The 24,391-nt window shown below is 44.0% G+C and overlaps 3 protein-coding genes across 5 annotated transcripts in view; 2 read left to right on the forward strand and 1 right to left on the reverse strand.

Annotated features, from left to right (window-relative positions):
* Positions 1–688: 688 nt before the first annotated feature.
* On the reverse strand, positions 689–7,467 carry TFPI2 (tissue factor pathway inhibitor 2). Of its 2 annotated transcripts, none has more exons than XM_071429013.1 (5): positions 7,031–7,467; positions 6,762–6,941; positions 6,102–6,281; positions 4,753–4,926; positions 689–2,279 (listed from the first exon to the last, which is right to left on the reverse strand). In XM_071429013.1, the coding sequence occupies exons 1-5, from the start codon at positions 7,110–7,112 to the stop codon at positions 2,179–2,181; spliced, it is 717 nt and encodes a 238-aa protein (XP_071285114.1). In that variant the 5' UTR covers positions 7,113–7,467; the 3' UTR covers positions 689–2,178. The 2 variants fall into 2 exon arrangements, with proteins under 2 accessions (XP_071285114.1, XP_071285113.1); XM_071429012.1 differs by having other exon boundaries at positions 689–2,282; positions 7,031–7,456.
* Positions 7,468–10,462: 2,995 nt separating this feature from the next.
* LOC139590981 (guanine nucleotide-binding protein G(I)/G(S)/G(O) subunit gamma-11) lies at positions 10,463–14,134 on the forward strand. Of its 2 annotated transcripts, XM_071429016.1 has the most exons (3): positions 10,463–10,619; positions 10,747–10,850; positions 13,695–14,134. In XM_071429016.1, the coding sequence occupies exons 2-3, from the start codon at positions 10,755–10,757 to the stop codon at positions 13,818–13,820; spliced, it is 222 nt and encodes a 73-aa protein (XP_071285117.1). In that variant the 5' UTR covers positions 10,463–10,619; positions 10,747–10,754; the 3' UTR covers positions 13,821–14,134. The 2 variants fall into 2 exon arrangements, with proteins under 2 accessions (XP_071285117.1, XP_071285116.1); XM_071429015.1 differs by having other exon boundaries at positions 10,535–10,850.
* A 64-nt stretch (positions 14,135–14,198) lies between these two features.
* Positions 14,199–24,391, forward strand: part of LOC139590977 (probable acyl-CoA dehydrogenase 6) — a 76,100-nt gene continuing 65,907 nt past the window's right edge. The window contains exon 1 of the mRNA XM_071429011.1: positions 14,199–14,393. Within this exon, the coding sequence (XP_071285112.1) occupies positions 14,268–14,393 (126 nt within the window). The 5' untranslated portion in view covers positions 14,199–14,267. The remainder of the gene's footprint in view (positions 14,394–24,391) is intronic.

Raw genomic sequence — 24,391 nt, forward strand, 5'->3', positions numbered from 1 at the left:
GATGAGTGCCAAATTCCTGGATCCTTTCCAGGACATGAGCAGGGTATTGCATTACTCAAGGCACCCAGTTCTGGATCAAAAACAAGAGTGGAGCTGCTCTCAGATTTGGGGCTCCCTTTAAATTCTAGGTTCACTTTTGTATCCCATCCAAAGATACTCCTATGAAAGTCAAAGACACAGAGAGATAAGGAGTAACAGAAATTTCTCAAACATTATTCCAAAGATTGTATCTATTATATACCCCACGGTGTTTCTGTTAAAATACAGCCATCCTTTACAGTTACAAACTGTGTTTAAATTGAACTTCAACTTCCTAAACAGGCTTAAGTTTTTATAAGCCATGGTTTGAACATGAAAACGAATGCAGCCCTAAATGTTTGTGTTATGTACAAAAAGATATTCAGAGGACACTCTGGGCTGCTGCTCTAAACAGCACAAAGTTCACAGCCAGCAGGAAGGGATATGGGCAATGTCCACAGATACTGTGCCCTGGCTCCACCAGGGAGTTTATACTGGCCCTTTTCTGTTTGAAGGCTGGCTACCAAGAGGTTTGGCATGAGACTCAAAACTGTGTCACAAGTTACTTACCATTGTCTGCCACAGTGTCCTCATTCACCTGCACTAAGCACGGGATGATTAAAATAAAAAGGGGCTTTGAGACCAGAAATGGAGTGACAGAAAGACAATGGCAAGCACAGACAACTGTTTTAATTGAAAATCTGGCAGTGAGAGAAACATCAGTAAGAAAATCAGATCTTGACTAGTTTGCCCATCATGTTCCCTCTCTGAAATAGGTTTAAAGCACACACCTGAATTATTCAAACTGAAAGCCAGTGTAATTTCAAACAAATAGCTTGTTACCCACACAAAAGCTATTCAGATAGTGCAACATCAAACAAGAGAGCAGCAGCAGACAATAAGCTAAACTCCTTTGAGAGCACCTCTTTCGAGAAAACCAGCTGAGCTACAAAACTGCTGAGGATGATTAACATCCATGCAATTTATTGGCTTTCTTCAAATAAAGACCTCAGTGTAAGGAAATGATTGAAGAGACAACTAAACTCTGTTAGAGTCATAATTAGCAAATTATAGGTTCCATTACATATACTGGTCTATACAACTCATTCAGGATAATGACAGAACAAGCTTTTTTTCCACAAAAAAAATTTTATTAACATTACTTATTAATTTTTATTTAGAAAATATTGACGGTGAAATTAACTGAAATTCAGACATTATGAAAATACAAAATATAAAAGAATGTGCAAAAGTATCACCATAGGCATAACCTACCATAAGAAATATAAAAGTGCCTCAAAAGAAGGATTACCCTTTTGTAGATGAAATTTGCAGAAATTTCTGCTGCTCTGCTTCAACAGCTACTGCATTATCACAAATATCAAAATGCTCTGCAGATGTAAACAGCATAGCTCCATTAAAATCAGTAAAACTATGCTGATTAATGCCATATGAGGATCTGGAGTAACTTAGCCAAAATTTCAAATGTCGTGAAGAAGTAATGGCTACACTTTAATTTTAATGCTCAACTAGCTTATTCATTGCCTTTGTCAGAGTGTTTATCAAGGCATCTCTATTCCAAATTCTCTCCTGTGGGATAAGCTGCACTTTAAATTTATACTTCTTGTACTGTTATGAAGACTTCTGAAAGCCTTTACTATGAACATTGACTGTAAATGACCATCTATTTAAATGATAGGGCCAAACTATGTAAATGGCAGGGCAATAAACCTCTGAACACACTTGTGAAAAGTTCCTCTTCTTCAGCAAGCAGAGGATGCAAAAAAATTTTAAAAATCCATGGTAGATTTTCAGTGTTGGACTCTCCTTAGTTATAATAACAGACATTTGATTTTTCAAATTTTAACTGATTTGCAACAGCTGAAATCTTCTCCCAAGGCAGTAGTAACATTTCCCCCATAAAAACATGGAAATTTAAACAAGTCTTTCCAAAATATTATTGCAAAGACAACACAGCAGAAGAACCAAACTTAGGTTCGTTATTCTATTAAATGCAGTTTCTTATAAAAAAGTAAATTGCATAAAAAGCAGCTCTGAAAGACAGAACTATGTCAGTATAAAACTTTGTGAAAAATATCTTACAAAAGAATAAAGTGGAATCAACAGAAAGTGTATCAAACATCCAAGTGCACATCAGCTTTAAGACTTCAGGTTATACATCTGAGATTTTTTCTTCAGTTTTCTCACTATTTTTCTGCGGGATAAATTTGTTGGCTTGTTGATACCTGGTTTCTGATTTCCTGCTAACAAAACAAAGGAAGCAGTTAGGGAAACTGAAGGACAAAACTGTTACTACTTGTTATTGTTTAAGTTTGGTTCATGTTACACTGTTCACTGTCCAATAATAACAAACATAGCAGAAACTGTAACATGTGTTCTGCATTCTCTATTCTCACACTGTAAGGTCACCAGTGTGTTCACCTTTGGCACTGGAATCCTACTTTGCTGCTCTTTTCCTGAGCAGGCATCAATGCCTTATCCAAGTGTCCTGCAGTGACAGCAGAATGGAACTAAATACACTGCCCTCTATTAAAAAAAACCAAAAAAACAAAAAAACAAAAACGCAACAACCAAACCAAAAAAAACACACACAAACAAAAAAACCCAATCTATTCTTACATTTCTCCAAACAGTGGGACAAAGGTTAAAATACAGCCAGTGCTTGTGGGAGATGTAAAGAGAAAATTATTTGAGTTTCTGCACAAAACTCACAGAAGCTGCAGAGTGGCCTATGACAGTCAGAGCTAACATCAGACATGCTTCTAAAGGCTGCATGAATTGCAATTCAGAAAACAAGTATTCAGCAATCTTGACTAAAAATCTTTGTCTTTATGCTACCTATTTACCAGCACCCAGAGCCACTGTGGCCAATTCCCAATTATTTTGCTGTCATCCCAAGGCATTTGCTTTCTTTTCCAATATAAACTTTAAAGATGAAATTAATCACAAACCTTTTCACTCAAAACACTATAGATCAATTTAACAAACAAAGTGGTATATTTGCAGAGGGAAGGTCAACTGAATTCAACCTGAGACTCCAAGAGGTAACATGAAAGCTGCTGAGAAGGAAATAATGGAAGCAGGAGAGGAGGAGCAGGAGAGGCTTAAGTTGCCTGAATTATTTGCTTAATGTTGCTGTGCACTCCCAAGCTCTAGAAAGGAATATGCATAGCACAACATTAATCAGCACTAATTATGCCCTTAACTTTGGTCTTCAGCTGTACCAAGCCTTACTGAACTGCGAAATCCCAGAGTTGATGAAAAAGCTTGTAACTGGTACTTTGCATGTGGCTATCTGGTGCTCTAGTTACAAGACAGACAGCATCTCCTTACCTCTTTCTTACACACACACAAAAGAAAAAAAAAAAAAAAGAAAAAAAAAAAAAAGGTGAGGAAGAGAGAATCGAGAATCCCCAGGTGAATCTTGATCTTGCTGGGTGTGGGCAGGGACAGTGTGGAGGCGAGATGCTGAAGAAGCAGTTTCCTTCCTCCTCTCTCTGAACTCTCCACACTGGAGCCTGGCCCAACCACTTCACAGGTAGCAATGGATGCAAATTAGATAATCACAAGCATCTCAGATAAACTTAACATACTATTAGAGACTCTCTCATAATACAATGGCAGAGACACACTCAGACTTGTCATCCACAGAAATATTACTGTAATGACTAACTGGCAGGCAATATTTTTATTTCTGAGGACTGTGCTCAAGGTACAATCCTTGCCCTAGACCTGGATTTCCAGCCCAGAACTGAAGAATCATCTCCCAGCATAAGGCTTCTGACTATACAACTTCCATACTGAGGTACTCAGGTCTTGTGCTTATTATGTTTAAAACAGAGCTGCTTTTTAGTTTTTCCTTTTTCTTTTTGCCAAAGGCAATGTACATGCTTAATACAGCCTTAAATATTTTTCCCATTAGTATCTATTTTTAAAATACTGCACTATGTCTGCTTCCTAAGTGTTCTGGGCAACAACATACAATTCTCTATCTCTCTCATTTATTTTCCTATCAAATTAATTAAATTAGAGTATTAAAACTTGCAATAGCTGCAATATGACTGCAAATAAAAGCACAACTGTTTCTATTTACAATCACAGCCACTAGCTGGTTTCAATAAAAGCATTAGGAAAATCTATTATCATTCCAAGCTTTCCCCCCACGGCCTGAGAAACAGCTGACACAGCACAACTGATGAGGCAGAATCTTTAGTAATGGGAATAGGAAATGTGAGTAGGCAACAGGGAATTGAGGAAGGATGGTAACTTCTGAAAATGCAAAAGAAAAAAGTAAATTGAGTTCACAACAGAATTTAATCCTATTTAAAACTATCCAGAATAAAAGGATATCTTAGTTTGTGGTCATGGAGATACTGAACAGTTTAAAGACTGATTCCTTGTAGGCTCTAGGAAGTAGGCTTAGTCTTTTTGTGTGCCCTCCTCTACACTTCATTCAAATATGGTGTAACCACCTCACATCACACTGATCTTGCCAGAAGGATTTAGCATTGCCTTTCAATTTTCCCTGTCCTTAAAAACATAAGAGTCCAAAATGCAAAAAGCATACCCCCGTAGCTAGCCAAGGTGAGTAAAAGAACACTATGAACATTTGATACTGTTATATGGATTGCTTTAAATGCTTGTGACTGACAGCATATGAAAAACAAACAAAAACAATAAAACAAAAAAACCCCAAAACCAAAAAACCCTCACCATTTCTGCAGACATTGTAGCAATCCTTTTCAGTGACAAAGTTGTTGGCATTTCCACCACAGCCAGTATATCTGAACTCTTTACATGATTTAGTCTTGGTGTCATAGTAATAGCGAGGCACAGAAGAGGAACACAATCCTTCATCCTTTGGGTTATAGCATAGCAACGGGCCAGCTTGGGAACAAAGGAAAAAAAGAAGAGAGAGCGCGAGAAAAATTACATAAATGCAATCACTGTAGGTGGCTTCTTAAAATTGATCCTGAAATAAATTTTGTGTCTAAACAGCACTTTTCCCCCTTGAATTGACACTATTACCAATGACTTCAGAGACTTCCTACATCTAATTCCTGGGAGCTGTGAATTTGAGAAAGCAACAGACCATCCTAAAAAACAGGATTAGATCACATAAGTGAAATTCATCAGCTATCCCCATTTGTGATGTTATACATATGACAGCAAAGATTTTTATGTAATCTTATTCTGTATATATAGGAATATAGCAATAATTTTAGTGGAACAACCTCTGCAGAGAAAAAAAAAGGCACAACTTTGCTATGATTTTCCCAGCAAATTCTGCTCGCAGCAAAAAGTACAAATCCAACAACTTTCCTCAAGAGCATGTTTCTTTTTGCCTCAACAAAATTTTATTTTTTCTGCTGTACCCCCTTTATCATCTCATTGTATGTACAACAGAAATAATTCAGCTTTCACCTAAGAAAATACTGATAATCTGTCATCAGCTACAAATAAATGCTTTTACACATTCTGGTAGATCTTCAAAGAGCCTATCTTGAACTAGATATTAATCTGGTGTTCACATCAAAACTTAGTTATAGTCACCTGCTCATAACTGCCACCAATCTTATTTAAACCTCAAATGGAGAGACAGTGAAGAACCACATCAGGCATCTCACTTTTATGAGAAGCTGAGCTGTTGAGTGCCAAAAACCTGAGCCGCCTACCACCATCTCCCAGGCCTGAATTTTAAAAAGGCGCTTCTGCTTTACATTACGCTTCCCTGAAAGTGACTGCAACACTCTCTGACACATTGTCCTCAACACAGATCTTCAACCTTATTATTTCTCTTCAGATACATCTGTACAGCTCTCTAGAAGTCAAGAAATTGATTTGGTATAGCTCTGGGTGTATTTAAGATCTCAGCATTTTTGTTCTTCCAGTAACAGCTAAGACAACATATTAAAATTAAAGTCGACAATATAAACATCTGCTTTACAGAAGTCTTCAAAAATACCACTGTATGGGTATTCAGAGGAAAATATAAAATGAAGTATCATCTTCATATTACTTTCAAACCATCTATTTTATTAAAAATTTGGAACAACCATTACTTTTTTCTGGCAGACAGTGGTCCACACAAGACTGCAAATCTCTGAAGTTGTTGCCATTTCCATAACAGCCACCATAGATGAATTCCTCACACCTCATCGAGCTCAAGTTAAAGGCATATCTTCTTAGATAGCTCCTGCAAGGTCCTCCATCAGCCTCCATCCGGCATAATTTCGGCACTTCTGCAGAAATAAAGAAAAAAAAAAATTCATCCTCTGTAAAGCCAGCCCTTCATGCTTTGCATACAGAGCAACATGGTAGTGCAGGTAAAACTGTATTACTTCAGTTGCAGGCAAGTCCCAGTTTGTCCCACTTGCTTTTTTTCTGGAGGAATCCAATGCATTAATTAGCGAGTAAGTGCAATATTAAATCACATTTAAAATCCTAATAGATAAATTCCACACGTCATCTCTGGGTCAACTGACTGTATTTTCTGCCCAAAACTGCCATCAGCAAGAAGCTGCAACAAGCAGGAGGGTCATCAGTTGGACTCGATCATCTTAAAGATCTTTTCCAACCTAAATAACTCTATGATTCTAAGACTCTATGATATATCGGGTGGGCGCAAAGCGTCCCGCAAATCCAAGCAGCCTCCCCGGTGTGTCCCCTCCAGCCCCTGCCACCCCGGGGCCCTCTGGGGCACTGCCGCTCCCGGGACTCACTCTTGATAGTCCAGCAGCTCTTCTCGCAGTCGTCGAAGGTGAGGAAGTTGTTGGCGTTGCCGTAGCATCCCCCGTAGGTGAACTCCTGGCAGCTCTGCGTGTGCCGGTCGTAGTACCAGCGCGGCACCAGGGCGCGGCAGGGCCCCTCGTCGGGGGGCAGCAGGCAGGCGCGCTGCTTCTCTGCGGAGACACCAGCCCCCGGGGCTGAGGCCACCGCGCCGGGGAGGCGGCCCCGGCCCCGCGGGGTCCCACCGAGGGCCCTTTCCTACCTGTGAGGGGGCGCTGGGCCAGCGCGGCGCAGGCCAGCAGCAGCAGCAGCGCGGACAGCGGCAGGCAGCAGCCAGGGGCCATGGCAGCAGCGGGGTCCCGGCAGCGAGCGGCGCTTCCCCTCCGACGGCAGCGCTTTATATGCACCGAGGCGGCTTCCCCGGGCCGCCTCCTTGCGCAGGTGGTGGGAGGGGAAGTTCTGATTCAGCGGGGCGGGAGGTCGCCGCTGACCCGGCCGCCACCGGGGCGCGGAAGGCTGCGCGATGCGGGATCCGGGGGCGCGGGCAGCCCCCGCCCCGTCCCGCTCCGCTCCGCCGGGGGAGCAGCGGGGGGCGCGCGGGGGGCGCCGCCGGGGCTGCCTCCCCGCAGAGCTGCACCGCCCATAGCCCAGGGGCCTCTGCCCCGGGGCTGCGGCGAGCTGGCTGGGGGCCACCCCCCGCCCCGCTCACGTTACGGGATGATGCTCAAAGAGCGTTTCCTGTAAATCACGGCGAAATCCGGGACAGGTCACTCAGCGAAAGCCCCCCTCTCTCATCATTGCGCGTCCCCCCTTCGTCATCCTCGCCTTTCCCACCCCCCGAGGCCGCTCCCTATTCGGAAGCTCCGGGTAGGACGGGGGGACTCCGAAAATCAAACGCTGGTCCTGCTGCCGGTCCCGATCCAGCCGGATCGAGTAGAGGCTGCTTAGAGAGTGCCGCCGAGACAGACGCGCGGCATTAGTTTACCTCCGTAGTATAAAACGCTGATGAAGTTGAGAAAATGAGGCTTGGACTCTGGGGAAACCCAGAGACGGGCCGAATGGATAACAACTCTGGCCGTGCAAAGAGGGATGAACTTCAGGAAATATCATGACCTGGTTTATTCTACAGATTGTAACCCACCAGGCAATGAGGCGTGATCTGTGGGAGGAGGGGGTGAGCAGCAAACAGCATACTTTCCCTCTAATCTGTTAGACACATTGCATTAATTAGTGTTTACCCTAGATTGAATATAGTAAGAGAGATAAAAGAGTGGCTGTAAATTAGGCGTGCTCTCAATAGATAACGACAAACTAATCTGATCTCCTATTGTTCTTCTCTGCTCCCTTTACAGCGACATTGATCCATAGTCCTGCAGGCAGGCACTGCCCGGGATGGGTTGCAATACAGGGCCCTGGAAATGTGTGGCCTGCAGGAAAGAAGACACAGTCTGTATGGGCTGTAAGCAAGAGGCACTTCAGGGCACCCTGATTACTTGAACTGACTTTCTCTCCATGGCTTCTGTGCTTTACTTATGTCATGGAGGACTACAACCTAGCTTCCTGACATAGTTTTATTTTTCATAAAGGCAAGAAAGGAGCAAGTCTAATTCCTACTCTACCTACATGACTTATGAAAGGGCGTGAATGGCACCTCTTTCCCTCCTTTTTCAGAACTGCTCCCTTTTTCAGAATCTCCAGCAGTTAAAGTATAAGTGGGTGCTTTACTGACAAGAAAATAAATCGTGGTGCAGCTTGAGTCATCATGATGGGACATATCTGCCATGCTTTAGATTCTTATAGCTACAATGGTTACTAATGGGTGTCCTCATTTTTAGGGATTTTGTTCAGCATATTAGGCAGAGCAGCTATATCAAAGCTTATGTCCCTCCCGAAGAAATGAACCAAAAAAACAAACAAACAAACAAACAAAAAAAACCCCACATACTTTTTCTATTTCCAAAAGAAAGCTGTCCTTTCTAATATTGGGAAACTAAAGTGGTTTTAATATTATGTTCTTTAAATGTCATGTCCTTTAGTTTTCATGACATTTTTTGGAATTGCAAAGAAAGAAATTTAAATACCACTTTAAACAATAGCAGCAAAGTGAATGCTGTAATGAAAACACCATTTTCAATATTTTCAATTTCCTCTGTGCACAGACATATAGAAATCAAAGTCTGATTTAAAGGCACCTATCTATCAATGCTGCTATTCAGCTTCTCTTTTGCTTTAACTTAGATCACGTAAATATCTGTAAAAATATATGAACCACAATAAAAGTTAACACAGTGAGTGGTAGAAAGTCCATTACTGACTGCCATCTGCAGAGCCAGTCACGTCAGCAGACAGGTCAGTGAAAGCTTTCCATTACAGAGCTAGGGACACCAAATTCTTCCCACCCCAACCATGTCAGTGGTGTGCCAGAGTCCACCTTCAGCTCACTCCTGCACCCTACACCTGCCTCCACCACATCACATGCTTTCTGCCTCTCCACACCACAATGCTTCTGCCCCCACCTACAGCCCAGGCTGTTGTGAGGCACTGGCCAGCCAGCTCCTTCCAGCTGTTTTGACTGGCCCAGGACCAGCAGCTAGTGGGGTTTGGGAATGCAGCTGTCAGTGTAGGTCATGGGCATGTAGAAAGCGCATGCCACCAGCTGGGGAGGGGAAGATAGTAGCCATAGGGAGAGGAAGAGAAACTGATTTTAGTGAACTGGCTGAAGTAAAACGAATACAAACCCCAAGGGCACTACAGGAGCAGTGCTGGAGAAGATGTAAATTTTACATGCTGCTGACAGCTGCTAACAATCTGGTGAGTAGGAAGAGGTTGGAGAAAGCAGTGTGTTTAACAGGAAAAAAAAGAGGAGGAAAGAGGGAGGGCCAACTGCCTATAAAGATCTTTGAAGTGGCAGATAACAGAAGGACTGCAAGCCCATTTTAATGGCTTGTAGCTGTGTTCAGTCTCAGGGGTCCTGAACTGTGCTTCCATTGCCATTGTAGGAAAGCAGCTGCTCGGATGAGAGATGCTGGGTGATGTACAAGCATGCATGGAGGGACCCCTTGGTTTCTAAAAGCTTAGAAACCTATTTGGGATCTAGACCTCAAAACCATATGCAACCACAGGAGAAGAATTTCCTAACTCCTTCTTGCATTTTCTGAATGCATCACTTCCCTTATGTTGAGTACTCCACCCCAACACCTGTCATAACTCCACGTGTTCGGAGACCCTTGTGCAAGCCAGGCACAATAACCCTTTTATGTAGTGTTGCAATTCTGCTTTGCAGACATACCTACCAAAAAGTTGCAATGTCTGGCATTGATGGGCTGGCCACCTTTTGAAGCACTTTATATAGGAGCTGTTTCTTCCCCCTCTACCTTAGTCCAGTTCATCTGTAGTGGTAATGCACAAGTATTGAGGAAGGTACCCATGCACACCACCTGCTTCTGCCTTAGCAGCGGGGGAGAAGAACACAGAGCCCAAGGATGCAGGTGGCACAAAGCATGAGTCATTTCTATGGCCGAGAGGTGCGTGGGGAGAAAGATCTCACTGCTGGGACAAAACCTCCAGCCGACCTCGCTGCTCTTGCTCCGTACTGGAGTTGCAGAGGGTGAAGCCAGGAAGGTCAGCACAGGAGGGTCTTCCAGCTCCCGGCTCCTGCTGGGATGGCCGGACCTCCCTGCGCTGGCAGGGCCCGTGTCAACGCCCCGGCAGCGGGGCCGGGCCGGGCTCTAATCCGGTTAGGGGGGATTAGCGCGCAGGTTTAAAGGCCGGAGCGGCGCGGGGAAAGGGTGCGGGCGCGCTGGAGAGGAAGCGGCCGCCGCCGAGCAGCGGGGCAGCCCGGCCGGCAGCGTGTGAGTGAGCCCGGGGGCGGGCCGGGGGCGGCCGTCCCGCAGCCCCGCCACCGCCCGGGGGCTCCGGCCCCGGCGCCCTCGCTGCCCAGACGTAACCTTTTGTCCTCACTCCCTGCGCGCTTCGTAGTGTAGACGATGCCAGCCATCAACATCGAGGACCTGAGCGAGAAGGACAAACTGAAAATGGAAGTGGAGCAGCTCCGGAAAGAAGTGAAGCTGGAAAGGCAGCCGGTGAGCGGGCGCGGAGAAGGGGCCCGGAGCTGCCCGGGGCTGGGTGTGGAGCGGGGAGCGAGCCCGTTCCGCCCTGGGCGGCGGGGCCGGGCGCGGCAGGGGCGGCGGGGCTGTGGGAGCCGCTCGTCCGCAGGGCCCCGACTGTTTTGGGACGGCCGCGGTTTGCACCGACGGTCCTGCCACCACTTTGGGTCAGGGGCCGGAGACGGCGCTGTTGGCACAGCGCTGCTCACACCGCGTAGGAGCGCCGGTCCTTGCCGGGGGTGGCTGTGGAGCCCGGGGGAAGGAGCGCATCATCGCTAGGATAAAGCGCCCCGAGGGGCTGGCACGGGGCGGCCCGCCGCGGGCAGGATTTGGCACCCCTTAACTTAATCCCGGTGGATTTGGCACCCCTTAACTTCCCCTCCCCTCGAGTCCCTGGCGCCCAAGGCCGGCACAAGACCGCCTGCCAGGCGAGGGAGGAGCACGTCGCGCTGTTCCCCTGTTCTGTAGCAGAACGCCCAGGGACGTGCTGGTGCTAGGGGAGGGGTGGTCCTCCCCTGGGAAGCCAGGGGAGCGCTGTCGCGGCACTACACCCTGCCTGGCCCCTAGCCGCGTCTCTGCTGCCCGCGTCCCCGCCCCGCTTCCCGTGCTGTGCAGTGCCCGGGCAGGAGCCAAAGCACCGCCCGTGCCGAGCCGTGATCCACCCAGCCTTGTTCCATGGACATTTAGACATTCACACTGATTGTTCCTTCCCACAAGTACTTTCCCCTTAAAGGTTTATGGGTTTGTACATTTTCTATAGACGAAAGATGTGCAGAACTGATCTTGGTCCATGATGAAACAAATTTTTATTTTTAATTCTGCATGCCAGCAGAGGCAAATTACACCTAAATAAACCCTTCAAGTTAGGACCAAAAATACATTTGTATGTAGGAATCAGTAGCATTAGTCATGTTGATTACATTGAAGGTCTAGGTTTTACCCCAAGAATAAAAATGCCAATGCTGAAGTTATGTTTTAGCTGTGAGTTGGGTATCAGTGATTGTAGATGTTACAGTATAGTCTAAAGCTCCAGCAGTACTGAGGGCTCAACACCCAGCTAGTGTTGATACCTATGTCATCTCTCAGAGATGATTCTTAGACAACTGAAATACACTCTGCAGGATATAAAGTTTTGGAAATAATAATAATTTCAAATACTTGTCTACATTTTTGGAATAAACCAAAACCCTGATCACTTTAGGAAAATGGGTATTTTTCAATTTTCCTGTAGTGAAGCATGCTTAATTCTACCAGTGCATTGTAACAGGAGTTTCACTGTGAGAATGAAATTGGTGTTGTAGTTGCCATGGTCCCCTGGTACCTGTATGGGTGTTACAGGGACTGGGAAATGCAGAAACCACATTACTGTTGGTACCAAAAGAAAAACATCAGCCAAAATTTTCTTGACCCCCACTAACAACTTTACAAAATAAAAAGGAAGAGGCCTTTGGAATGAATAAAAATTTCTAAATGTATATTTAAGCAGGCTTTTTTTCTTTTAAGTGAAAGTCATCCTGGCAGTGCTGACTGAAGTAAAACCCTGGTCCTTCATATACTTTGGCGTGCAACTGTACTATGGTGTTAGGTGCTCCAGTTTGAATGAACAAAGTCGGCAAGGCACAGAAGAACAAGACACGTGTAATGGGATTTCTAGGTGCAGCTTCTTCTTTGCTCTAAGGCAGCTAGATCTTATTTTATGCACTGTTTAATTGGGAATTAACTCTGTTCTTTCTGATGGCTTAAAGCTTAATTTTGCACAGGCCATGCTCTGTTGTTTGTGATGCAGCAAGTAAATTCATTGGTTCTCTTGTCATAGTTTTACCTTTGAAATAAAATATAATTAACAGAGGAGGCAAGGGGCCTTAAATTAGAAATACTAATCATCTAGTGGCCTGGCCAACAGCTGGTTCCTGCTGCTGACTCTGCACAGCAGTACCACTGCAGGGCCTGCGGGTAGGAAGGGAGGAGGAGGGGACAGAGCAGGTGCTTATCCTCAAGCATGTCAGGTATTTGAGCATCTAGGGACAGTTTCTGCTGACACAGAGCAAGAGATGTGTGTGCACAAGGAACCTCAGGAGCCCCAGACGTTCACTTATGCACTCTCAGGCACCACAGACACCACTACCACATGTGCTGCATGGGCTCCTGTGACAGTGAACAGAAACTAAACACCCTTCTTCTTCATAGGTGGGTTCTATTCAGGCTTGCCTACATCAGTGCTAGTTTGGTATGAATGCTATGAGAACTGTTATGGTCTCAAAACACAATAGGCTCTTTTATTAACCATTGTTTGAAATAACCCCAGGTAACCAGTAAATAAATTGTCTTTCCTAGTTAGACTCTCATTCAAGGTGCATCATTTCTATAGTAGAACTGCAAAGTAAGAATTGGTATTACCACTGAAAAATCATTGCTGAATGTTTTGTTTGTGAAAAACACATAAAGCCATAAATACTTTGAAACTGAATTTCAGTTTCTGACCCTGAAACTATTGACCATAAGTCATGCTAGTGCTGAGGGAGAGTGTGATCCGCAGCTTAATAAAACTAGATTGGCTAATTATGAACACAAGTTTAACTATGCAGCAACGGCTGTTTGGAGTGGCGTTTACATTCTCAGAGACGCTCACCTGTTCTGTCAATATCAGGCTGTGAAAAGAGAGGAAGGAAGCTGAGTGTGCACGTGCTTAGTGCTCTGTGGCCAGGTATTTTATGCTTGGTGGGAAGGTGAATGAGAGAGAATATAAATTCATGGGTTTCCTCTACTGATGAACGTTTCCCGCGGCCGTAACGCAGCCACTTTTCTGTCTTTTCCCTCGAGGTGTCCAAGTGCTCCGAAGAGATCAAGAACTACATCGAGGAGCGGTCGGGAGAGGACCCGCTGGTGAAGGGGGTCCCCGAGGACAAGAACCCCTTCAAGGAGAAGGGAGGCTGTGTCATCGCTTAGGAGAAGGAGCCCCGCGCCTGCCCCGGGAGCAGACATTCCTCCCGTACCCGTAGGGAGCGACTAGCGTGTCCCCACCGCCGCCGGTCTGTGTCGAACGAGCACAGGAGCGGATTTCTTTTTATTTTCTATTTCTCCTTACAAAAATACAGAAACCCTCGCGAAAGCTGCCGAGCCCCGCTCCGGCCGCTGGCCAGGGCCGGCTGTGCCCCGCTCCCCGCCGTGGCCGGCCTCTGTCGCTGCGCGGGGCCCGCTCGCCACCCGCTTGTCGGTCGCTTCATGGCTGTTCGTTGGCATTAAAGAAAACCTGGCCGTAACCCGAGAGCTGCCGTGACTTGCTGCAGGGGCGAGAGCAGGGGGACGAGGGGCGGGGCGGGGGCTGCCAGGCGCCCCGGGCTGGCTGTCGGAACAGGCGCCTGTCCCGGCCTTTGCCCGGCACTGGCGGCGGCCATGGCGCTGCGCGGCGGCGGGCGCTGGGCTCGGCGCCTGGGCTGGGCGCTGCGGGGCCGCAGCTCGGGGCCGCGGTACGCCGGTGACACCCCGCAGCACCGCGACCTGCGGGAGGCCCTCCGGAAGGTACCGAGGGGCGACCGGGCAGCGGCGAGACCGCGGGACACCCGGCCTCGCCGCCCCGTGCGGGGAACGAAGCAGGGCAAGGGCAGCGAGCCGAGAGAACGGCTCGGGGTATGCTTAAATGAGTAAACTTCGCTCTGCCAAGGCCAGAAACGGAACCGTGCGTTCCTTGCCTGCGGGTGACCCGCCGGGTGGCAGAGCCCTGCCCGGGGCTGCAGAGCAGGGCCACCGGGCACTGTCCCCGTTCTAGAGGCGCACGACGGACACATAATGGGAGTCTCCTGCAAAACTCAGTCATAAAATCAAGAGGAAACGGAGCGCTTCTGGTAACGTAGCATGTAGATTGAGTGCCAAATGGCAACCTGCAAGAACAGTAGTGCTGGCGATCTCTGTGTAGTCCATGTCAGTGAGGTCAGTGTCACCTGTAGATCCCCGTGGTACTGCTCAGGGCGCCTGCCGAAGCCAGAGAATCAGCAGGTTCGGCTGTAGGGAGCCCTGGTGTGGTGCCCACTGCAGGGCCAAGCACCAGTGGGAAAGAGAAATCCACCTTTAACCTACGAACGGCTGCGAAAAGTGCTGGAGTTCAGTACCTGCTGCAAGGGCCAAACACCATTATTGTGGCCACCACATAAGAACGTACAGTGGGTTCAGGTGAAGGGAATGTAAGGATTTATCTCAGATTGTAGGCAAGTTTCCAAACTAGCTGGCGTGCAGTGCTCTGCTGTAGTTTTTTAAAAACAGTATGCTCTGGATTGCCAGATACTTTCATGTGAGTTTGGAGCTATGCTGTCGTATCTTTCATGGATGCTTTTAAAAAATACTTGCAGAATCTTGTATTTCCCTGAATACACTTAATTGTTTCCAAACTTCACCTCCAGTCCACCGTGGACAAAAGATAGTGGAGTTTCTTCTGAAGGTAAGATTTTTTTAAACTTTCACACCTAACATATTTGGGATATGTTAAAATATCCCAAATCCAGTGTTTGGGTCAGATTTTCTGTCACTGAGATCTGTTATCATCCAGCTTTGGGAGAAGGGGATGTATCTTTTGTATTACAAAAAGGAAATCCAAGCAAGGAGGAAAAGAGACCCATGACTTGTCACTTTCTTAGTAAATTAGTTTCATTACTCTACATTCCTGGACTCCTTGCAAAGCAGAAATAAGATGATACAAAGAGAACCAGAAGCTGGAAATGAATCCTCACCTGGATTAATAGTGTAGAATTTTGTAGTTAATACCATTGTGTAAAATTTGTGCTGATTCTGTCTGGAGAGAGCCTTCATATATCTGTGTATCTGCAGAGCTATCTGCCCAATGAACTTGTTCCCTGGCATGCTGCTCTTCATTACCTGCCCAGGGACAACAACTGCATTAATAAAAAATTCATGTCACGAAAGGCAGAGGACAAGGCCAGATCTTGTAAAGGAGGTAATCTGGTTCTTTGTCATGGATAGGTTAAGGCGCACATTGTTTTGTATCTCAAGTAGATGTGTATTTATTGAGGACAGGGGAAGTAGCTATATTAGTGTCTGCTAGTGCAGTGTTTGCTGCTCTGTTGTGTGACACACTGCTTTTTTAAAATAAAACTTTCCCCTCCTTTTCCCCTTGTTTTTATGCCCTCCATGCCTACTGAAGTGCAGATAACAGTATGCTCTACCTTGCTGGGTTCAGTGCAGATAATTAAATCATGGGCTAAGAGGGAATATGATGCTACATTTATCACATAAAGCCCTGTGATGAATATATTGTAGAATAAATCACAGTAGACAATATAAACCCACTTTTTTCATTCCCCCGCATTTAAAAAAATGCTTATATAGCACTTATTTTAGATTTGCTTTGATCATATTGGAAAAAAATAAAAATCACAATTTATGTCAAATCCAGTCTGATGTTGTTCACACAAAGCTTCTAGCAATCAATGTTTGTTTTGTCTTAAGTTAAGCCTTTCTCTAGTGACTTTAGGATAAATTGAAAAGTGTCCCCAAAGTCTTTGGGAGAGAATGATCATTCAGTACCTGCAACACATTTTAAGTATACCTGTTATACATACTGGGGTACCCTTTCCAGTAGCTAAATCCAGATGCGAGTACCAGAGAAATCAGAGAAATGAGCAGTGCAATTCCATGAGTGAGAACTGGGGGTTTTGTTTGTTTGTTTGCATTAATTTTATTTTTTAGTGTATTAACGTACTTTAAATGATCTATAATTTCCCAATTGTTCTGAGCAGGATGAGGAAGAGACTCTTATAATTCCAGGGGGCTGTTTTTAGCAAGGGTATTGAAATAATTCTGTGAGTGGTTTCCTTTACAGCTTTATAGGTCACCACCCTTCCTCTTGGAAATTGAAAACGTAACTTTTCCTTAACTTGTTGAACAATGCTTGCAGTACACTGGTATCCTAGAGCTTGCTTCAGTAATTACTACAGCTGGTTTGAAGAAAAAAGTTTAACTTATTCTGTGTATGTGTGTCTAACAGTATTCATATATATACAGAATGTATATGGGCTGCTTATTTGTCTTTTCCTCTGGCATTAGTAGGAAGAAACTTTGGGAAATGGTGAAATTTGGCATACATTTTGCTAGAGCTGCATGTAATGTAAAAATGACATTTAGTTTTATGCCCAGTGGTGACTGAGTATAGTTACACTGTGTTGTGTGTCTGTAGGATGAGAATTTCCCCTCATGACAATAAGACTCCCCCAAGGGACACTGCTTCATTGTTTACCACTCCTGGCTTGTATGTCATGAGTTTCTATTTATTAATATATATCAATATATTTTTGCAGCAGTTAATGTCTCTTTGTATTAGAGCATGCAGGATCTGAATTTAATATTGACATTTCCTATAACTTTCTGGTAAAATTTCTGTAAATATTCCATCAAAATAATATGGTTCTTTCTGACTACCTGCAAAATAATGAAGGGTGACAACATTGGGGCACCTTGGATGGAGGGAGTTTATTTATCATTGTAAGAAATCATAAACCCCTGCCACAAGATGGTGAAGTAATAGCTTGTTGGTATTAGAAAGAATCACTTAAATGCCAGTTTCTCACTAAGTTGGAAGAGAGAAAACATGCAGCTGAATCTGAACAATTACATGACTGGCACTTGCAATTTTAAAACCTAATTTATCATACACCCCAGTTAAAAGCTTCTGGAAGAAAACAGTTGGATGTGACACTGGCAAGGCTCACAGATTCTGCACTGACTGCCCTTCTGTCTAAGGGAAGCAAAATGTATTCCCGATTCCGGGGTATTGCAGTAGTCTTTTTCATCTTATGTCTGCCAGAAACATCACACAAACATTTAGGGGCTAATTCTCTTGCTGGTACCAAGAATTTTTGATAGCAATTTATCAGAGAGGAAATCTTCATCATTGAATTTTGTTGTTATTGGAAGAGGCAGCTGGGATACACCACTATAATATGAGAGACCATCAAGTACACCTACTAGTGCCCTACCAAGAAGTGCTTTTAAGTCAGTGTAGGAGGGGAAAAAAATGAGGTACAGTTTATTTAAGCAAGTTCTGTAAAAAGCTTTTCCTCATAATAAGAAAAATGTCACTCTCTGTACAAATGCTTCAGTGTGTAGCAAAAGTGCAATTAAGGCAATTTTGTAATCAGTGTTCCTATTTGTTACTTGATGTCAGAATAGAGCTGACATTGAGATTGAGTTGTTATGTCCTAACACTGGATTTTTTTTTCCTGCCTCTTATCAGTGTTAGAAAAAATTTCCACTGTATCTAGTTAGACTTTTCAGTGAACAGTTTTTAGTACAACTATGCCTAGTGGATATTTTTGTGCCTCAGATCTAGCTATTATATTGCTTTATCATTGCCACATTTTATTAGGCAATACAGTTATGCATTTATGACAACTAAAATTTTGTCTTAATAAGCATTTTATGCCTGAGGAAAAAACTGAGGTTGAGACTGGTTTTGTCTGACAGTTCAAATGTGATGGTGTGGGCTGCAGTGAGAGAACTTGTTTTGTTCCTCCAGGGATGTAGATTCGGAAGGAGGACCCAAACCCCAGCATGCCAGCCTCTGGTGGACATTACACTCTATCTAATCAGCACCTCTGTGCTGGAAAGTATGATTTGCAGGTGCAAGAAAATCTCTGTGGTCAGTTGCTCAGTCCTGTATCTCTTTCATAACTCAATACAAGTAGCCTGGATACAATTCCAGAGGCCAGAGCTCCCCGTCACCCAAAATGCTTGTCCCAGATCAGTGCCTAGATTGGCACAGCACACATTTTTGGTCTTGTAGGACTACCCTGGTTTAAAAGCCTCTGCCCTCAGATCCTAGGAATAGCTGTGCCCTCAGCACTTGGTTTTTTACAAATTTTGGGATCCTCCCTTTTCTGCCATACTCTTGGATAGGGCAGTTGCAAGGGGTGTATTTGCGAGTCTGCAGGGACTGCCAAGACACTCAGGTCTGCACAGGAGGGATTTGTCTTTGCAACTGTCTTTGGAAAAATGACATAAGGAGGTGGTGTTGGCTGGGATCATGTGTGTTCCTTCCCAGCTGGAGCTGCCTTCTAGCCTCTCATTCCTCAGGAAATGGTTGGGCAGGGCTCAGCTCCAGGGTAGGGGGCTGAACCTTTCATTTTCTTAGCATGGTGATGATGTGTGCCCTCTCTGCTTCAGCAATGGGGCCCCCAGATGTGCAAGCAGCTGCATGGGGTGGAGGGCATGCTTCTGGACTCCTTGGTGAACTTTTAGCTTTTTAAGAGTTCAGTAAGTATTGGCAAAAACTTTGTAGTTGATTCAGGGTTTGGATTTTTTGGTTTCCTGATGTAAAAACTGTAGTCAGATGTATGGGATCAAAAGATAATCAGTATGCAAATTTCTGAACCAGTAATCAGCCTTCCTTTACCTGTTAGGTTTATTGCAAGGAGCTGCGTTGCAGTGAAAAGGAAGAAACACAATGATTTAAACAGAAACATGTCTGGATACTGACAAATGAATAGACCAGGCACAATTGCAGAATACTTATAAAGTGCGTGCTTTTTTCCCATGGAAAATCAGATTTTGTAAAAATAGATGAGGACAGGTATGCTTTGTTATGCAATAAGAAACTGCCAGCTCTTACATTATAGGGTTTTTCCCTCCACTATTTTTTTCCCTCTGAGAAAGGGAAAATTTCCTTTAGTAACTGTTTGTTCCCGTATTTGGTGATCACTGCAGTCTTTGGTACCCAGTGCAGTAGCAGATTGCAGATTACTTTGTTGCCTGTGGCACAGCTTAATTAAGGTACAAAAATGAATTGTTGTGCTCTAATTAATCAGTTTTAACTGCATGTATTTCCCATTTAAGCCTTATATTTTCCAGCTATTAGGAAAATTTTCTGGGTTTTTTCTTTATATAAGCCTACTCAATATTGGTTTAAAATCCATTGGAATCTTCTCTGGCAGGTCAGTTCTGGCCACAGCTCTGTGCAGCAGGATTGGAGAAACCCTTTTTTTTTTTTTTCTTCTCAGTGATATATTCCAGCTGGCTTGAAGCGTCCTCTTCATCCAGTAGGTTTTTTTTCTCTGTGTGGGCTACACCTTGTCCTGCAGGCACCAAGTAGAGCTATTGGCTTCTGCATATTCCATGTATTAAAAGCTGGGGAAATCAAATGTTTGAAAAACTTTAGTCAAAATTAATTCATTTTTGTTTTTTTTTAATTATCAGGAAATTCTACATCTAGGACTTTTTTTCTGCCACATTTTTCACAGTGTCACAAAATGGATGTCTACTTTTAAAGTGAAATTTTTCAGTTCAACCCCATATCATCATGGAAAATGTTTTCTTGGCTTGTTTCCAGAAACAGTCTGATGACAACTCAGGTTACAAAAGTTTCCATATCATCATTTAGGCCCAGCCTCAAATCCCATGGGCAAATAGGGCAAATTTTTCATTGACAATTCTTGTAGCTGATCATTTGCCCAGGTGTGTCACATGATATATTTGGCTGGGTAGCCAGCTGGGAATATTGAGTAAGAGATGCATATTTTGTCCAAATGCCAAATCTTCTATATTGTGGGCAAGAGGAGACTTGTCTGTGAGGCAGAGAAGTGTTTCAGCAGCATCTGGGACATTTGCTATCTGGACATGACCCCTTGCATAGCAATGAGTTATATTTTACATACATCTTCTAGGTGAGCTCCTAACGAATAATAACAACACATGTTTTTATAGGAAGATCCAGGGCTCTCCCCCTTGTTTCAGTTAGTTTTAAAAAATCCCCAAAAACAACAACAACAAAGAAAACCAACCCAACACCCCAAACAACCCCCCAGATAACCCAACCACAAAGAAAACAATCCCCAGAAAACAGTCCCGCAAAACTTCCTGAAGACCTTTGCCCTGTGCTGGTGGTGCATCCTGAAAGAGGAAGCAGTAGGCTGCAGCTTTGCTCTCTAGGTTACTGCAGACCACAGGCAAGCCTGTAATGAAGGATTTTCCTTGCCAGAAGAAAATGCGCTAAATAACTTTGTATGAGCAGGCAAGGTTAGCACTGCAGGGAACATTTTCTGGCTGCTGTGTGGTTAAATCATATTTGTTTAATGGGGTTATTTTTAGCCTGTTGGGGTGTTTTAGGTCACATACTGCCTCTGCTTCTGCACCCGATGTCATCGCAGACTGAATGATTGCCTCTTCTGCTGCGGCGCTGAGCCTGTCAGGTCAGGCTCTCCACCACCATGCTGGGTGATCCAGGCATGTGGGCAGCTCCTGGCTTCTGCTAGGGTCTCCTAGCATGTGTCATGGGGGCTGGAAGCACAGCACTGCCATCCATCCTGCCAGTGCTGGAGGGACTTCATAAATGCAGGACATGGATTTGCCTACTGTGTGCCATAGACATTCTCATCAGTGAGCTGCCATGGCAGAAGCTCAGTCTCTCCACAGCCTCTCTAGTAGGGAGCAGCTACAAGGAGCTGACCTGCTTCTCTCACACGCCTATATTCCCCCATAGTTCTGTCCTGAACATGTTTCCACACCTCAGTCTCCTTCCCTGTGGCCTTTCCCTACCTTTCTGAAGAGTATTACTGGGAAAGGATTGTCCATCAAACTTTATTTAGGACTTTGGAAGAGTCTTGAGAGAGTCAAGGAGAGCTGTGACCTCCAAGCCCTGGAGTGAGAAGAAATGAGTAATATATTCTGAGAAACTCATTCAGGTGTGCTGGGATGCATTCCTTGGGGGAACCAAGATGGAGATCAACATGTGGGAAGTTGGCAGCTGCTCTTTGAAATGGGGACTATTTTTCCACGTGTTTTTCACAGGGTCATGAAATGAATGTCTACTTTTAAATTGAACTTTTTCATTTCAACCCCATATCATCATGGAAAACCTTCCCTAGGTCTTCTGGGCAGCAGCTGAGAAGAGCTGCACAGGCTGCACATGTGGCCAGTCAGGAGCTCACCAGTGGGGTCCTGGCTGCCTTGCACTCCTGGGGTGGGTTTCGGTGTCCAGGTTTGGTAGCACGAATGTGTGGCCCATGGGTTTGCCCACCTCAGCTTTGCATTTATTTTTTTTTGCCTTAGCATCTTTCTAAAGTACTACCTTGACCTCAGTACAGTGTTGCTACAATGCTGAGTTGTCTCACTGTGCAGTCATTACTCCTTGTGGTTTTGATTAAAACTGAAGGGAAAATGTAGTTTTGAAGGCTGTTAATTATTTGCTTTATTTATTGCTGATATAGAAAGCAAAGAAATCTCTGGTCTATTACCTCTTGTTTGAGTCATTGTTGCACTAATGTCTAGGTACAACTACTTGAGAACTGTCATTAGTGGTTTGTTGTTTATTTATTTGCTTTTTACATTAAAGATCCTATTAACTGTGTCATGTTTGCTTATTATATCAATAGAGCTAAGTTCAATTACTGTAACTTGATTTAAAGGGGAAAAAATTCTGCTTCTAACATAATATGGAACAGTTATGTCATAAAATCATAGAATCAAAGAATGGTTTGGGTTGGATAGGACCTTAAAGATCTTCAATTTGCAGCCCCCCTGCTCTGGGCAGGGATGTTGGACACCAGATCAGCTTTCTCAAGGCCCCTTTCAACCTGACCTTGAACTCTTCCAGGGACAAGGCATCCACAGCTTCTCTGGGCAATCTGTTCCAGTGTTTTACCACCCTCTGAGTAAAGAATTTCTTCCTAACATCTAATCTAATCCTGGCTCCACAGACTCCATTTAATCTTCTTAATCCAAAATACCTTTTTCTTAGACATTTTCTCTTGCTTCTCTAATAAATTACTCTAATCTCAGCTGAGGTATAATTCACAGGAAGCTGTAGTAAAAATTTGTGTAATTTTTTAAGAATTCAGTTTTTTGTTTCAAAATTCATCATCTTGCTAATAGTGTGCTGAAACTGTACACTGCAAGGGGTACTTAGAAGAGGTATTGTGTGTAGGACTGGTGTGGTCTTTAATTTCTGAATTGCATGATAGGAGGTGAACATTCTGGTGAATAATGAAAAATAATCTTAATTGCTGTAAAAGTCATCTGTACATACTCTCAGTACCCAAATTAATTCAGGTACAGTTTCTACTGTTGTAGACTGCATTTATTTTAGAATTCAGAATTAAATGGCATTTCTAATTTTTCTGGGTAGTTGCTGATACAACTACAATATCAGCAAAAATACTGCATCAGCATCATATATTTTTGTTACTTTTCTCATTTAAATAACATACTAAGTTTCAGTGGGGAATAGTCAAAACTGTGGCAGTGATTTGGGGGGATATTTTCCTTGCTCTTTTCTGAAGAAAAACTAAAATTACCTGTTTCTAAAAAAAATCTGAATTTATGTCTCTGTCCCCTCTCCAACCCTGCCATGGCATTTCCCCAGACCTGGGCAGGAAGCTACAGATGCTGTTTTCACAAAACTTTGTCAAGACAGTTTCTAATGAAAACACTCATTTTTCTTACCATCATTCAACATGAAGTAAATTTGTTGGCTTGATCTATTTCCACTCTGGCAAGTATCCAGAGTGTTTTTAATAATTCACAGCTGATAACAGCCCTGAGGGCATTTTTGGAGGCTCCCCAGAGAACAGCCTGAGCTCATGCTGGGATGCAGGCTAAACCAAGGCTGCCTCCAGAGCCCATCTTTATTGTTCAGATGAAGCAGCCTGAGAAAAACACCAGTTCCATACAAACTGTTCAAACATACAGTTCACATGAGACTTACTGTGCCCTTGCTGTCAGGAAAAGAACAGTTTTTGTTGTGGTATACTGGTACTTCAGCAGGTAGGAAGGTTATATGGCTCCTTAATCAACTTTGCATCCCAAATGCCATTGAGATTTGGACAGCTAGATCAGGTGGAAAGATTTCTTTTGTGATTGGGCATATCTGTCAGATGACATCTGTAGTATGCTGTGCTAAATATTTCTACTTTTAGAAGTTTTAGATCTTGTTATAGTTGGTATCCTGGTGATGGAAGTCTAAATGCTGTACCCATGATTTCCATGTTTCTCATGATAAAGCAGCAGACCAGATGCTCACATACTGCTGAAAGCTTGCTTCTGTGCAATTGCCAAACACTGCATGGATACTTTAGGGTTTAAGTTAAGATCCCTACATAATATTTTCCTGAAGTTCAAGTGTAAAGTATTTTTCTGAGGGCACAAATGTGAGGAAATAGCTAAAGCCAAGGGAGGGGACAAATCAGATGGTTGAAGTACAAAGCATTATTTGACCTGTCTTCAGCAAGGTTTTAAACAAATGTTTAATTTTGTGATCATTCAGTAACTGCTGGCTCAACCCTTTAAAAATACCTCTCCTTGTTTCAATTAGCTTTTCTAGGAAGAGATGACAATACCCAGTAATGAGTGCTGAAGCACCAGCCAGTTGAGGAGTACTGTAGTTCTTCAGGAATTTGGCTTATGTTTTTATGAGGTAGTACAAGGGAAGGTGTGCCCACAAAACCACCGTGAATGGTCAAGTACCTAAGAAGAAACTGTGGCTATCAGTATCTGGACTGTGATTTAAAAAAAAAAAAAAT

Source organism: Agelaius tricolor, unplaced genomic scaffold, assembly GCF_023055355.1.
Source record: "Agelaius tricolor isolate 1412-34295 unplaced genomic scaffold, bAgeTri1.0.p SCAF_6, whole genome shotgun sequence".
Taxonomy (NCBI): domain Eukaryota; kingdom Metazoa; phylum Chordata; class Aves; order Passeriformes; family Icteridae; genus Agelaius; species Agelaius tricolor.